Source organism: Rhinoderma darwinii, chromosome 2, assembly GCF_050947455.1.
Source record: "Rhinoderma darwinii isolate aRhiDar2 chromosome 2, aRhiDar2.hap1, whole genome shotgun sequence".
Taxonomy (NCBI): domain Eukaryota; kingdom Metazoa; phylum Chordata; class Amphibia; order Anura; family Rhinodermatidae; genus Rhinoderma; species Rhinoderma darwinii.
The window spans coordinates 124236551-124253359 of NC_134688.1; the positions used below are offsets into that span (position 1 = coordinate 124236551).

A 16809-nucleotide genomic window follows, 5' to 3' on the forward strand; every position below is an offset into this window, starting at 1 on the left:
ACCTCCTGTAACTTTATTTCACAGTTCCAAAGGATATCGAGCCGTGAAAAGCACAGAAGTGGGGAGAATATTCAGAATAAAAGGGATGAATAATCCTCGATGCTTCGTCGATCACATTTTATACTTACCAATGTGCAGTGATCCCTGTTGTTCTGGCTGGTTAGATCTGTAATTGTGCTGGTGATACTTGGGCTGAGCAAGTTTTCCCGCTGATCTAAATAGCACTGATGTATTTCGCCAAGGAGTAGTTGATACCTTTCAAATAATATTACAAAAAAAAGAAGTCACCACAGGTGCAATTTTCAATAGCTGAACTAGTAATTTCTTGTCGTAATAGCACAAATGAAATATTTTGGACCTCATGCATAGAAAGGAATGCAGGAAAAAGTGACAGCGCTGTCGATAGAAAACATTCAGTTCACACATTTTCAATTGTGCCCTAGACTTATCAAAGCCGGTATTCGATTGGTTACTATGAGTAAAACTTTTTCCCTGCAGTTTTTATGAATAAGGCCCCAGATAAATTAATTTGAGCCATATATATATATATATATATATATATATATATATATATATATATATATATAAAACTTGCACTTTTAAATTTTGCCGTATAGGGTAAGTAAATAAAAGCAGATGGGAGTTCCCATCAACGACAGCTCCAATTTTTATGTCTGCATTAGTTTTTATATAGAAGACCAATTATAACTGATGAAATAATAGAAATAGAAGCAACCACCTAGAAATAATCCTGCTAAACAAGTTTGTGCATCCTCAAATCGGGGGCATTGGCGCCAAAGCCCCCTTACCCATTAGGCAAAGTGCTCATGAAGTGCTCTGCCTGATCATAGAAAGAAGTACGCAGCCGCTCAATCACAGCTAGATAGTCCTCTCCGTCCCCGTGTTAATCTTCCTGTCAGAGGCTGGGCAGGTAAATAAACCACAGACACCAGTTATCATCACCAAGGATTAACTCCTCCATTACCCTAGACCACCAGGGAAGCAAGTATTGACACTGGAATTGAGGGCAGTGGAGGCTTTAACCCCTGCACTTCCCTATACCATTGGAGAAGAAGCTGGCCTTAACTCATCCATTACCCTAGACCATTAGAGAAGTCTTACTTTTTTTTCTCAACTTATTTTCTCTTGCCTAAAAAAGTATTTCTAAGATCACATGATGTTTTTAATCAAATAAAAGTTAAAGGGTTTTTCCTATGAAGGACATTTATGAGATATCCACTTATCTCTAGAACGGGGCCCCCTAAACCCCGATCTAACTTTTTGTGCTCATGCGGCCTCCCGGCCACTTACCGATTTCCATAGTGAATGGCAGTTACGGAAGCAGCGTAGCATGTGAGCTATGCGGTTTCTGTAACTACCATTCAGTTCTATGGGAGTTACAGAAACAGCATAGCTCAGCGAGTTACGTTGTTTTCGTAACTCCCGACCGTGAAATGAGTAAGTGGCTGGGAGGCAGTGTGAGCACAAAAAGCTAGAATGGAGATTAGGGGGCCCCGTTCTAGAGGTAGGTGCGGGTCCCCAGGGTGGGACCCGCATCTATTTGACATTTATGACATATCCTGTGGATATGTCATAAATGTCCTTCATGGGAAATCTCCTTTACCTTTCCGCCACACTGCGGGGAACATTTAATTCCATGCATTCCCATTAAAATACTCACTCTGGTAACTTCTCTGATCGCTGTTCCATTTGTTCAATAAGCATCTAGGCAAACACAAATGAATGTCGCTGCTGTTATTCAGATTTGTTGTGAATACAGGACATGATTTCAAAGCATTTCTGATGTTTAACAAGGTAACCCAACTCATTGGGAGGAATTTATTATTCTTCCTACAACAGTTTTTCAATTTACCATAATTTATGCAAAGAAACTGGTGTAAATTATTGCACAAATCCACCCCAGCTCGTAGCTATAGTAGGTTTGAATTTGTTGCGCACGGAAGGCCAGAGATGCGCCTAATTTATTAACCACTTCCTGACCAGAGGCTTTACCCCCGTTCCTGATCGGGCCCATTTTCAAGTTTTAGCCATGTGCCAATTTAAAGAGGCTCTGTCACCACATTATAAGTGCCCTATCTCCTACATAAGGAGATGGGCGCTGTAATGTAGGTGACAGTAATGCTTTTTATTTAAAAAAAACGATCTTTTTTCACAACGTTAGGTTTAATTTTGGTTTATGCTAATGAGCTTTCTTAATGCCCAAGTGGGCGTACTTTTACTTTCGACCAAGTGGGCGTTGTACAGAGGAGTGCATGACGCTGACCAATCGGCATCATGCACTCCTCTCCATTCAATTACACTGCACTAGCGATATAGATATATCGCTATGTGCAGCCTCATACACAAGCCCTAACATTACTACAGTGTCCTGATAATGAATACACATGAAATCCAGCCTGGACGTCATGTGTACTCAGAATCCTGACACTTCTGACTCTTTTTTTGTGAGATTCCGGCAAGTGAAACCAAATCTCGCGAGATCACGGAGGTAAACGAGATTTCGTATCCGTTGCTGGAATCTCACAGAAAAGAGTCAGACTTGTCAGGATTCTGAGTACACATGACGTCCAGGCTGGATGGTCATGTGTATTCATTATCAGGACACTGTAGTAATGTTAGGGCTTGTGTATGAGGTTGCACATAGCGATATATCTATCGCTAGTGCAGTGTAAATGAATGGAGAGGAGTGCATGATGCCGATTGGTCAGCATCATGCACTCCTCTGTACAACGCCCACTTGGTCGAAAGTAAAAGTACGCCCACTTGGGCATTAAGAAAGCTCATTAGCATAAACCAAAATCGCTCCTAACGTTGTGAAAAAAGATCGTTTTTTTAAATAAAAAGCATTACTGTCACCTACATTACAGCGCCCATCTCCTTATGTAGGAGATAGGGCACCTATAATGTGGTGACAGAGCCTCTTTATAAGCAAATTGTTCTTCTATTACTCTTCCAACCTACATGCGTTTGGTCTTGTTCTAGGTACATGTTGGGCTTCCATATTGTGTAAAAAGAAAAAAAAAATTTAAAAAGAAAAAATGTGAAATAAATAAAAAAATAAATGTGAATATGTCATTTTAGGTGATGTTTTTGACATCTGGTGCATGCCACTGGGTAAACACACCTGTAAACATATTTGTTAACTTCTGCCGACTCCGCTATACCAAATGTGTGCGCATTTCTTACACGCTGGGCGTAAGTCGGAGCTTACAATGAAGGGTGCGCAAACTGGTTTTGAGAGTAAACTCTCCAAAGCTGGTTTGTTAACATGATACGACCATTACAGATGTTGTGTGGTGCCAAAACACTGAAAACACCCCCAAAATGACTCTTTTTAGGAAATTAGGCCCAAAGGTATTTGTTTAGTGACATATAAAAGATTTTCGCCTTCTATTTTTTTCCAGACAATTCATTGACTTGCCGAAGGGGAAAGTCTAGTGATCATTGAGACAGGTTGTTACAATGATCACATGCCCAGAGACCTTTCTGATTGGTCTCTGGGCAGGGCTCCGTTATGTCAGCGGTCTAGAGACAGCTGTATCACGGAGCCAAAGTCCGCTACAGGGCGGCAAACAGTGTGAATCTGGAACGTCCCTGCAGACTTCATTGTGGGCCACCTAGACGTTTATAATCTATGCGCAGTCCACAAATGGTTAAAAAGGGGTCTTAATAAAGTAGGCGCATCTTACTCCAGCGCAAATTTAGATAAAGACTGGCGTCTGAAACACCATTCTTCATAAATTCCCCCAATATTTGTAACTATACACAAACAAGTGTCAAAACAAATAATTTTCTCAAGAATCAGACTAAGGATTTAAAAACAAAGAATGGATAAGATTTTATAACTAATAACAATATACTGTATTTTTCAGACTATTCGATGCACTTCTTGTCCTAAAAACTGTGCTCTAATCTTCTGGTTCATGCAAGGGTATGTTCACACGCTGAGTCAAAAACGTCTGAAGATACGAAGCTGTTTTCAAGGGAAACCAGCTCCTGATTTTCAGACATTTTTTAAGCCACTTGCGATTTTCGCGGCGTCTTTTACAGCCATTTTTTAAGCTTTTTTCGATAGTCAATGAAAAACGGCTCCAAAAATCGTCCCAAGAAGTGACCTGCACTTCTTTTTCACGGCCATTTTTTTTTACGCATAAAAAACGAGGCACATCGTTTTCCCATTGAACTCAATGGGCAGATGTTTGGAGGCGTTCTGCTTCCGATTTTTCTGCCGTTTTTCTGGTGTTAAGGCCTGAAAAACGGCCGAAAATAGGCCGTGTGAACATACCCAACAGTCCAAATGCAGGGAGATGCCAGTGTATGAAGGAGCAGGAGACTTGAGCCCTGTGATTCAAAGGTCCTTGCAGTGCAGTGTAATGGAAGCCGCATGTCCTGTGCTGTGTGTAAAAGATCTCTGTGATATCTGCTCACTGACAGTCACATAATACACACAGGGTTCTGTCATCTCACTGTTCAATGAGCAAATAACAGACATTTGTACACACAGCACAGTAAATCTGTGCAGGTCCTGATCTGCAAGGACCTTCTAGCCACGCCCCTCTGATACACAGCACAGCAAATTCATCACTTAACCCCTGCCTCTCCATACCTCTGATGTCTGCTGAGTTCAGGGGAGGGTGAGGACACTAGAGCGGTCAATATGTTGCATCACTGTGGCTGGCATTGTACTGGGGCACTGTGGCTGGCATCACTGTGGTACTGTATCTGTAATATCGCCTGAATATTACCCATAGAAAATGTACAGCACAAAAAAAAAGAAATAAAAATTTTCTCTTTTATGCTTCAAATTATGGCTGCGTCTTATGGTCCAGTGCATCCTATAGTCCAACAAAATCTGGTAATTGTAGCGCACATATACTATAGGGCCAAAAGTATGTGGACAGCCCTCCTAAATATTGATTTCAGGTGTTTCAGCCACTCAGATTGCAAATGGGTGAATAAAGTCAAATACACAGCCATGAAATCTCCATAGACAAACATTGGTAGTAAAGAAGATCACACTGAGGAGCTCATGGATTTTAACCACTTGATGACCGCTATACAGGGTTTTTCAGGTGCCTGTTCAGGGGACTTCTAATGTGCGACTTTATTATGGCAGCACTTTAGAAGAAGAGTGAGGACTATGCGCTGTTCAATCCAGATTTCCAGGCTGTTGCTGACAGCCTTAGGAATCAAGGCACTGATCAGGGACCAATGAATTTGGTCTCTGGTAGTGTAACTAATTAGATGCCGCTGTTAATAGTGACTGCAACATCTAATGTGTTTGACAGAAGAAGAAAGCTCCCTCTATCAGCCTATGCCTTGATTGCGGTGCGCCGATAGGTTAACACGACACCTGGGAGGGCCTAACAAAGGCCAACAAGGTCTGTTACGAGTTTCTACCCATTAGGCCATGGCAGAGCCTAATAGATTGCCTGTCAGTGTTATAATGACATATATTTGTATTCCAAAACAGTATGTAAGATGATCACTACAGCAAGTCCCCTAGAGAAACAAAAAAAAAAAAAGTTTCTCAACAAAACACAAAAATACACTTTTGGTACCACTGAAAATCGTAACGAGCCATAGAATAAAAAAGTTAACTCGTTATTTTTACCGCACAATAAACCGTGAAAAAAAGTAAGCCCAGCAAAAAACGGTATTATGAAGGAGATTATACGGCAGTAATGAGCAGTGTAGCTGAGAATCCAGCACTGGGGTGAGATTTAATAACTCGTACCTGCGGCCTGTGTCTCCTTTCTGCTCCCACCTCCACAGACTTCTACGGACAGCGTTTAGGTGTCTGTCTTTCTCTCCCTGCCTTCTCCTCCTGCTCCCCATTCTATAAACTTCTATAGGCAGGCAGTGAAGAGACATACCCTACTTCCTGCAGTTCATCTCCTCTGTATCTAGTGACAGATTTTGCGTGACAACAGGGGGTGGATAGCAGATTACAGGAAGAGATACCTAGTCGCAGTAACATCACAGAGAATTTGCATGGTAAAACAACTTAATTTTAACTAAGTAAATTACAAAGTTGATATACATATGGTACACTAATAAATTAGCATAAGTTGATTGAAATGTTATAGTCATTTAAGGCCTAAAACACGTGCGGTATTAACCCCTTAGTGTCATCCACCATATCTGGACAACAAAAGCGTGCTCTGTCAACATGGTGCGGGCGAAGAAGCAGAGTCTGCACCATACCTGGCAGGTTCTGGCTATTTTTTACTGCTGACACCAGCTTGCATTGGCCGGGATTGGATATAACCGTAAAAGGTGGCCCATGGTTTTGGTAAGGAATGACAATCTCATATAGATGTGATTGTCAGGTGTCTACATACTTTTGGCCATATAGTGTAGGGGGAAAAATAAATAAAATGATATGCATTTCTCCTTATTGCATTAAAAAAAACATGCTTACTTTATATGCTATATCAGAAACAAATGTAGAAACTAAAGAAAACTTACCCTGACCTTCGGAGCTGCTCCCCTAAACTTGACATAAAATAATGTGAAAGCATTGTCAGAATGTGGCGCAGTTGATGGATCCTGCTGAGAAAGAAAATACAAAATATTAGTTTTATTCAGAAATATAAAAAATTATCAACACATTTAAAAGTGCATGTAGAACATCTAAAAGGAGATGGTCACTTTCCAGGCAGTGGAGTACTTCAATATGGTAATTTATGCTGCTCACGTCATTTTACCTACAAGCGGGAGGAGCGGGGCCACCCGCGGCCCAACAAATTTACTATAATTTACACAAGAAGTTGGTGTAAATTACAGCGCAAATCTCAAACAGCTCATAGCTGGCTAAGATTTGACTTTATGGCGCACAGTTGGCCAGAGATGCGCCTAATTTATTAAGAAGCGTGCTCCTTTTAATAAACTAGTCACATCTTACTGCAGCGCAATTTAGATTAAGGCTGTCGTATGAAATGCTGGTCTTAAATTCCCCCCAGTGTTTTTACAATTGCTCCCTTAAAGTGAAGGTTTAACATATCCCTGAGACATGTCCGAAGAGGTTATGAGTGGGAGCCTTTGCCCTGTGAGTCCCACCAATCTATAAGACGAAGGAGACGCATGCACTGCAGTCCCAATGCAGTGAATGAGAGATTCCAATAATCTCCAAGTCAGGAGACAAATGGGTACGAGTTCTTAAAGAAGCTCTACAGTCCCAACGACTACAGTTTGTGATTTGCAGACGCCTTATATATTTTAACTGTAATGCGGCAGAAAGAAGTAATTCTTAAAAAAACAATTAGTTACTTTGTATGAAATTTCCTAAATATCCTTAAGGGCTATGTACACCATTGAAAACATTATTTATTTTTTAATAGAATGTGTATTACTGTGATTGGTGCACTTTGTAATTACATTTTATTAAAAAAATAATTTACTTTTTGAGATACAGCTGCTTTGTATCCTGTATATAGAGCAGCTGTATATAGCGCTGAGACCTGAATCTGTCAAGTCAGCGTCACTGACTAATTCAGTGACAGCGGGTCCTGCGTATCTCTGACACGCAGGATTGAGCTGTAAGGCTGGGTTCACACGACCATGTTACGTCCGTAATGGAAGGAACGTATTTCGGCCGCAAGTCCCGGACCGAACACACTGCAGGGAGCCGGGCTTCTAGAATCATAGTTATGTACGATGCTAGGAGTCCCTGCCTCTCCGTGGAACTACTGTCCCGTACTGAAAACATGATTACAGTATGGGACAGTTGTCCTGCAGCGAGGCAGGGACTCCTAGCATCGTACATAACTATGATGCTAGGAGCCCGGCTCCCTGCAGTGTGTTCGGTCCGGTACTTCCGGCCGAAACACGTTCCGTCCATTACGGACGTAACATGCTCTTGTGAACCCAGCCTTACCGATCACATCCAAATTCATTACTTAGATGTGATCGATAACAGGTGGATCGGACACGCAGGATCCACTGAACTGGTCAGTCCCGCTGACCTGAAGGATTCAGGGCTCAGCGCTAGATACAGCGGTCGTATATACAGTATACAAAGCAGCTCCATGACAAAAAGTAAAAATAATTTAAAATAAAAAGTATCTACAAACTTGAACCAAATACACCGATACACATCTTTATTGTATTAAAAAAAAAAACTTTTTTAAAAAGGTGTACAAAGCCTTTAACCACTTCCTGACCAGGCCCATTTTTAAGTTTTAGCCATGTGCCAATTTAAAAAGGAAATTTTTGATCTATTATTTTTCCAACCTACATGTATTAGGTTTTGTTTTTCCCAGAACATATTGGGCTTCCATATTGTGTAAAAATGGAAGGAAAAATGGAAAAAAAAGTTGGAAAAAATGTGAATGTGTGATTTTAGGTGTTTTTTTTTTTTTTTTTTTTTTTACATCTGGTGCATGCCACTGGGTAAATACACCCGAATACATATTTGGCCACTTCTGCCAACTTCAACGATACCAAGTATCTGTGCATTTCTTACACGCTGGGCGCAAGGTGGCGGTTACAATGAATGGTGCGCAAACTGGCTTTTAGAGAAAGAATTTCCAAAGTTGGTTCACTGACACCATACGACCATCACAGATGTTGTGACGTTACCAGTCCATAAACCTCAGGATAGGCCATCAATATCTGAGCGGTCAGGGTCCGACACCCCCGATCGGCTGTTTTGAAAGGGCCACAATGCTTATACAAGCGCTGCTTCCACTCCATTTCCTTTACTGCTCACACTGTGAATCGCGGACACACTGGCGGTTCAGTTTTACAGCCTTCTCCCATTCAAGTGTATACTGTAAGGCCGAATTCAGACGAGCGTGTTTGGTCCGTGGTATGCGGTCCGTGTGTCGGCCGCATTTACCGGACCGAACACACTGCAGGGAGCCGGGCTCCCAGCATCATAGTTATGTACGACGCCAGGAGTCACTGCCTCGGGCGGTAAAACTGTCCCGTAATGTAATCATGTTTTCGGTGCGGGACAGTAGTTCCGTGGAGAGGCAGTGACACCTAGCGTCATAGATAACTATGATGCTAGGAGCCCGGCTCCCTGCAGTGTGTTCGGTCCAGGAAATGTGGCCGACATACAGACCGTATATCACGGACCGAACACGCTCGTCTGAATTAGGCCTAATACTGTGAACCGCCGCTACAAGTGTTTCCGCGATTCACAGGGTGAGCTGTAAAGGAAATGAAGGGGAAACGACGATCGTACGAGCATCGCGGCCCCTTCAAAACAGCCCATCAGCGGGGCTGCGGGGAGACGGGCCATCACTGATCAGATATTGATGGCTTATCCTGAGGATAAGCCATCAATTTTTGTGGACTGGAAAACCCCTTGGACACCCCAAAAATGCTTATTTTATGGAAAGTAGACCCCAAGGTATTAATTTAACGACATATCAAAGATTTGAAGATCTGCCGTGTAAAATGTCTGCAGCATGCAGAGGAGTTCTGTAAAATCTCATCTACTTGCCTTGTACTGTAATCCGCTGCAGACTTTGCCGGCGCAAATCCACAGGTAAAATTTGCAGTGAATCCGCCACATCTAACATCACCCTAAGGCCCAGTTCACACAGAGTCTTTTGGCGCTGATTTTGTTGTGGCAACCGCGTTGAAATCAGCGCCACTATACTGCCGAACGTGTTGTTTTTTCCTGGGCGGCTGGGAGGCAGTTGAGGCTGGGAGGCGGCTGAATGGTCTCCGGTTAAAGTTACGTGATACAGCGGTCTAGAGACAGCAGTATCACGGAGCAAAATGCGGCTGGGGAGCGGCAAACATGCTAACTCTGCAAGACGTTATAGAACGGCCCTGCAGAGTTAAATGCTGACCGCCCGGACGCTTATAGTCTATGGGCGGTCCGCAAGTGGTTAAGGTCTGTTTCACAGAAGTTTATTTGTACACGTGTGTAATACAGATCCTCAATATAACCGAATTATGGATCATACTGCATCAGTGGACCATCAGCGGTACAGATTTGTAATACTAATGGGCTGTCTTCTAGAAACAGAGAGTTACTATTTTGATGACACAAGGAGAACTTAATAGACTTCAGTGGGCGCTTATCATCTGCAAAACAGATGAAAGTAGTGCATGTTTTTTTATAAACTCACAATTTGTGTTTTAAAACGCAGACCAAAAACCCTTCCCCAAACCAGCCACTCACTCCCCACTCCCACTAATATCATTTTGGTACATACACAACACGAGTATATAGTGGTACACAGAAGATCATAGCATGTTGCTCCTATGTCAATAGCCACATAGAACAAAATTCCATATTACACACTGAAAAACACAGACACATACGCTTGTGTGAAAGAGGTCCTAAATAATTCCACAGCTCTACTTAAAAACCGTCAGCCATATACAAATCGATAGAGAAAGTTTTACGGACTTAATAACTTTAATATATCGCTGCCATCCATTAAAGCCTACATATTGACGGGTATTGCTTATAAGGGGCAGTAGAACATGGCAGTGACGAGACATAAGCGAGCCCTGTCCTTATGAACTTACAATCTACATCTAAACCATCAAATCTCCATTCCACTCCATACAATTCTGCACATACCCGTCTCATGAGTTGACTGGTGAGGTTTTGTAGCGTGTTCACCGTGTAGGTCTTCATTAGGTGCATGGCTTTAGAAAGACATTGCTTAAACTTTGCCAGATAAACCGGATAATCTTTATAATTCGGCTGCATGTCAAATATGGAAGAAAAAAAAAGTTGGCATATTTTGCAAGAGACATTTTGGAGACCTTTAAATGTAGCCTTCCTTCATATATGATAAATACACAGAATATAAAGGGGAATAGGTCTTGTCAAATACAGCTCTAGAAATTCATCTATTTAAAGGAGTATTCCCAAAATTGGCAATGATCACCTATCCACACGGTGAGAAGTTTGCTGAAACCACAGCTACTCTTTAGGGTATGTTCACACGACAGCGTCCGTAACGGCTGAAATTACGGGGATGTTTTCAGGAGGAAACATCCCCGTAATTTCAGCCGTAACGGCTGGTGCAGGCGCTTGAACGCCGCGTCCATTACGGACGTAATTGGCGCTGCTTTTCATTGGAGTCAATGAATAACGGCTCCAATTACGCCCAAAGTAGTGACAGGTCACTTCTTTGACGCGGGCGTCTATTTACGCGCCGTCATTTGACAGCGGCGCGTAAATATACGCCTCGTGTGAACAGACAAACGTCAGCCCATTGCTTTCAATGGGCAGATGTTTGTCAACGCTATCGAGGCGCATTTTTCGTACGTAATTCGTGGCAAAAACGCCTGAATTACGTCCGTAATTAGTGCGTGTGAACATACCCTTAAACTTACAGTAAGATCAGCATGAAAATTAAACCCCTTGGGCCATTGTCAGGCTATAGCCCCTCTCCTTGATAACCCCTTGCTACATGAAGACTCCGCTGTTTATTGAGGGAATCAACTTTATCTTATTTTTCGATATTTAAGTGACAGGCTTCAACTTACGTGTGAGGAGATATAAGATATACAGTCATCAAGCTTTGAGAGCATGGGTATAAATCCTTCGCTGTTCACAGATAATGTGGGAGAATTTAACTTCTACAAAAAGAGAAAAGATCAGAGACAATCAGTTAAACACAATATCATTCTACGACGGTCATTGTACTGTGCGGACAACTGGCGGCAGCGGAGGACCCGGTGAACGGGACTGTAGGCTACAATACAGGCATGACCAGTGACGGACATTAACCGGTTCAGGACCAGGCACCATTTAGCCATTTTTAGAACGCGTTAGTAAAATGGCTATAGCTTTTTCTATGTTTTGGGCTAGAAACTTGATTTTTGCATTTTATTTCGTAATCAATGCAGGTTTCTGTTTTTAGAATTTTTACACTCTTATAGTTTGGAAAAAAATAGCTGAAGTGTCAAATTGCATATATCCTTACAATTTTTTTTTATGGTAATATAGTGAAACCCTAAAATTAACTTTTCTTGTGGTAGTCAATGTCTACCGTATATTTTAGATTAAATGGGTCATTGCTAGCGAAATGACAATGATTGGAGAGGGGAACTTTATTTGGCGTATTTTATGTGCCATTTCTATTTCATTTATTTTTGTTTTTTTACTTTTATTTTATATTATTAAAGCCCGTCCCTGAAAAGGTTAGAAAGGTTGGGAGACTTTATTACGTTGTTTTATTTAATTGTTTTTACACAATACTTTTCCACGGTAACTGTTAAAGGGTAAAATCGACCCTGATATAGTGATTATTGTCACTGTAAAAGAGCCTTCTGAGTCTAGTTAGACCCAGCAGCAGCCTTCTACTACGGGCATGCTGCCGATCATGTGACTAGTCACATGATCACTGGGACCAATAGCTGCTGCCTCTATTCTATATACAGCACGCATTGAAAGTGGTGAAAACTGATTCTGTCTTCTCTTCAGGGTCGCTGGCAGTCTCTGACGGCTGAGCGCCCGACATTCAGCTACCTTATCGCTGGGGCAGCAAGCTTAAACCCGCACAGTGTATATACAGTGGGCAGTCCTCAACCATTAAAGAGAATCTTTCAACTGCCCATATATGTGATCTCTTGAGATCAGTCTTGAGATCAGTCTGGTCCTAGTCTGCTGAGAGCTGAAGAGTGAGAGTGAGCGTGCGCACACACATAGCTCCGAGCTGCGCACACACATAGCTCCGAGCTGCGCGCATACACGCTCTCCTATCTTCACCTCTTGCTGAGGCACTGACCGTAGCGGATTGGACAGTGTCACAGCCATAGTAACACGCCCCCTTGCCAGTACACGCCCCATTGACCGTTCAGGGAGTTATTTATTTATAGGGTGCCAAATAGAACGGCACCGATATCTAAATAACTGAGGAGGGTAGGAAAAAATGTAAAGTGCCCCAGGGTTTGTGCAGCCCTGCGTATTACATTCTGCACATGTATGGGGAGGTGAAAGGTTCTCTTTAAAGGCTCAATACAAGCTTTCCACCAAGATCCATTATTAAATATAAATTCTAATCTCTGTGGTATATCTATTAACTAAACAAGTCTGACCGGTTTACACTGTCGCTAGAACACTGCAGAATTTCCTACAAAATTTTCTGTGCTGAAATTCTGCAGCATATTCAAAAGAGGAATTTACATGCGGCAGATTTTTTTCTGCAGTGTGGATTAGAATTGTTGAAATCTGATCCACTTTGCTGCTACTGTAGGGGATTGTTCACATCACTTTTTTTTTTCCTTCTGTCGGAGGTATACGTCTGGAGGAGTCCTGACATATACCTCTGATGGAAAGAACAGACATATCCCACTGTATAGGCATACAGTGGGATAAGTCACCCGAACTCCCCGGGCACAATGTTACTTAAAGAGCTGAGCTCGGGGAACCCCCGGAACGTCACTGACCATACATGGGATTAAATTCATTGCTGAAAATCCTCAGGTAATCCGCCTAGTATGCACATACACTTACTGTGCTGCTCCTTTATTCTGTGTGTCGCAGCAGTATGCCCATTTAACAGAATACAGGAAAGGGTATACACAGAAGCAACAAACGATACTCACTGTATTTATATTTTCTAGTTCATTAAAGTACGAAAGTTTCTGTTGAATGCTTTCAGCGAGGTTGACAAGTTCAGACTGAGGAGAGAGAAGAAAAATGGTCAATCAAATAAGGACTTGAACGTCACACACATTCATATGGGTGTTCCTGTACATCCGCTCAGGATCCACGCTAGTAAGTTCCAGTTTATGTGCTGAAACCCATAAAAGCAGTTTCTTACTCCCTTTAAGATATGGTTTCAGAGGTAAATGTAGTAAAAACCTGCACCCTGTTTTATGTAATCCTACAGTTGAGAAATATTTTGCAGTGACAGGTTGGACTTTGTATATTTTAGAGTTTCTTTATGTAAAAAAAGCTTTATCCCAATTCTCCAATTATTAAACAAGACCAAAAATAAACTAAAACAATGTAGCCGATACACGGATACTGTAGTGGGTAAGGCCATGATAATGTAATCGGCTGGGTTCAGTATGGTAAAGCACAAACCTGCATCACGACCATAACTCAAAATACACCAAAAAAGTATAAGGTGAAGGAGAAGCTTAGTCCAGTAATGTGGCCAACACACTCAATAAAAAGCATTCCTTCTGATCTTTTATCTGATACAGTAAAGCTTCATCCCAGTAAAAACCGCCATTATATCTTTCCAATAAGAAAAGAAATTACTGAACCAGGAAAAAACCTTTAGGGCCTTGCCAAGACCAGATTTACGATTTTCAATCTCCTATGACAAGAATAAAGAGGACTTCCTTCACCCACGCGGCATTGCAACGCTTTTCCGTTACCATAACATTTGCTGTTAAAGGGAGTCTGTCACCAGATATTTGCCTATCAAAGCAACAGCACAATAAGATATTGTATCCTGACATGAATAGAACGCTGCTTTCATTATTCAGATGTGGCTCAGTTGCAGCGATATCTTTGTTCTATATATGCAAATGAGCTTTTTGCAGCAACGAGGGCATGACCTGATCCATCGTCTCTCCCCAGTTCGACCCTCCCTTCTTTGATTGACAGGGCCAGGAAGTGTAGAAGACATGATCACGCCTGGCCCAGTGTTCTCCTTGAACGCGCCCGCGCCTCTGCTTCCGCATCGGCACACGCGCAGTACATCACTGAAGTTTCACCGGTCTAATCGGCTCTACTACGCATACGCCAAACACAAGAGCGATGCATTGCTTTGAATAGGATATCCTAACAAAAAAAACTAGTGCAGGGGCTTTATGAATGTGCCATTCGAGCCAAATGCATTGTGGGAGCTAAATCAAAACCGGTGCATCGGTGTAGTAGTTAACCATGGCAGCCAAGCAGAACTTAACATCTAATTTTTCAGAGGTCATTTGGAAAATAAAAGCAAATTATTTATTTTTTCCTGGTGTGCTTTTACTGCATAAATATATTTAATATATTTGCCACTGTTAATTCCTCATTCTGAGGAAGTATTTACAAAGTGCAATTCCAATGCAGCTTTTTTAAGACAAAATTGGGAATGAAACCTAAAATCTTCATACCAAAAACTCTTGCGATCAATTAAAACTAACTGCGTGTCTATGACAGTCATCTTCAACCTGTGACTCTCCAGTGGCTGAAAAACTACAACTCCCAGCATGCTCTCACGCCACAGAATAGAGCTAGAAGAACCACAGGTTGGAAACCAATTGGTTTATGACCACATATTTTAAGTTTGTATCATTCTTATGTTCTATTTTAATGAAATTACCAAATATTAACTGCCACATAAGATGTTTTGGATTTACTGCCAGATCTGGAGTACAAAGGGATACACATTTTGGCAGGGACTGTGAAGGGTTTATTCCCACGTCAGATATTTATGTCATATCTACAGGACAGGGGAATGCGCATGGATATGTATAATATTCTGCTGCCTCCAGGCAGGAAGGAGCTTGGTGGGAGCCACAACTATCAGATATTTATGCCATATTATGGATATGCCAAAATGCAAAACGTACGCCGGTATATATGTATAGAGGTATACAGACACGTGTCAGCTGTCACTAATACTAGTGGTAACAGAACATGAAAAATACCTGTTCCTTTAGAAGTTGTTCGCAGGCTTCATGTAGCGTTCCTGTTTTTGTGGCTACAAATAAGTATTGTTTCTGTAGAGACTCCAAATGCTGTAGGGCAACATTCACATCACTCAATATGGCATCACATTGATCCTGGAAACCAGAAAGGTACTCCCTCATCTCCCTAAAAAAAACAAAAAAATATAAGCAAATATATTTAACAAGACAAAGAAGTGTGTTCCTCAGCCCCAGCTACGCGCTAGAGGCCAGCCTGGCATCCCAAGCCAAGTTCACATCGGAGTCCTCCGGTAACCCAAGTCAAAGCTAAATTCACAAAATAAACTGTTTCATATGGGTTTAAGATGTAAATAATATAATTTCTTGTATTTATCTGTCAAAGCTAACACTATTATATGTCAATGAACGTTCTAAAAATAGAACATACCTGTACTTTGCCCCTTCATCTTGGTCCATGTGGGTCTGTAACTGGGCAAACCAAGAAAAGAACTGCAAAAAAAGTAATTGTGGAAGTCAAAAAAACAACTCCTAGATGTATTTTACAAGAGCACGAACCAATAAAACATGGGACAGGTTGCAAACAGTTTCACACAAGTGAAAGTTATTCAGGAGTCCTATTTTTACTGCCTACTGAGGAATGGGGTTATAGTGGTTTTCCAGTTGTCAACCCGAAGGTCCGGAGGAGGGCACTGCTCTATTCTGACTACCGTGTGAAGGGCCAGGCTCGCACATTGTCAATGAATCGGCCCTCACCCAGGTCGCGTGGAGCTGGCTCTACAGCCGGTCGTCGAGGCTCCTAATTTTTGGGGCTTGCTCCTAGGCCTGGCTAAGATTTGTCCACAGTGTAAACACACACATACTTGTTGTGCAGTTTCAATTCGATCATCCTCCATTCCAAGTGCGGAGAATCCTTGCTGCAAGATGCCTTCAGTAGACTCGGGAACAGCTCCGGATAAACTCACAGTCAGTGAAGTGGAGGTCAAGCTGCATAAATCTTCTATCGGGAGCTGAAAAGAAACAATTCACAACAACAAAAAAGTTAAATATTGAATTCCTTCCCATCAAAGCTTTTTTTAACTTTTTCTCATTGTCGTTTTTTTCCTCCCCGCCTTCCAAAAGCCTTAATTTACCGTATAATGTAATGGGAAACTTTACAATTTATTTTGACGGGTGCAATGAAAAAAAAAAACATACATTTTTCAATTGTTT

The 16809-nt window shown here is 41.8% G+C and overlaps 1 protein-coding gene across 4 annotated transcripts in view; it reads right to left on the bottom strand.

Annotated features, from left to right (window-relative positions):
* Positions 1–16809, bottom strand: part of COG3 (component of oligomeric golgi complex 3) — a 73980-nt gene that overhangs the window by 52717 nt on the left and 4454 nt on the right. For 3 of the 4 annotated variants that reach the window (XM_075852262.1, XM_075852264.1, XM_075852265.1), the window contains exons 2-10: positions 16461–16607; positions 16028–16089; positions 15601–15766; positions 13555–13629; positions 11491–11583; positions 10574–10699; positions 6493–6576; positions 1682–1725; positions 129–255 (exon numbers count right to left, since the gene is read on the bottom strand). In XM_075852262.1, coding sequence (XP_075708377.1) covers positions 129–255; positions 1682–1725; positions 6493–6576; positions 10574–10699; positions 11491–11583; positions 13555–13629; positions 15601–15766; positions 16028–16089; positions 16461–16607 — 924 coding nt within the window. The remainder of the gene's footprint in view (positions 1–128; positions 256–1681; positions 1726–6492; positions 6577–10573; positions 10700–11490; positions 11584–13554; positions 13630–15600; positions 15767–16027; positions 16090–16460; positions 16608–16809) is intronic. The other variant, XM_075852263.1, reaches the window with a different exon arrangement.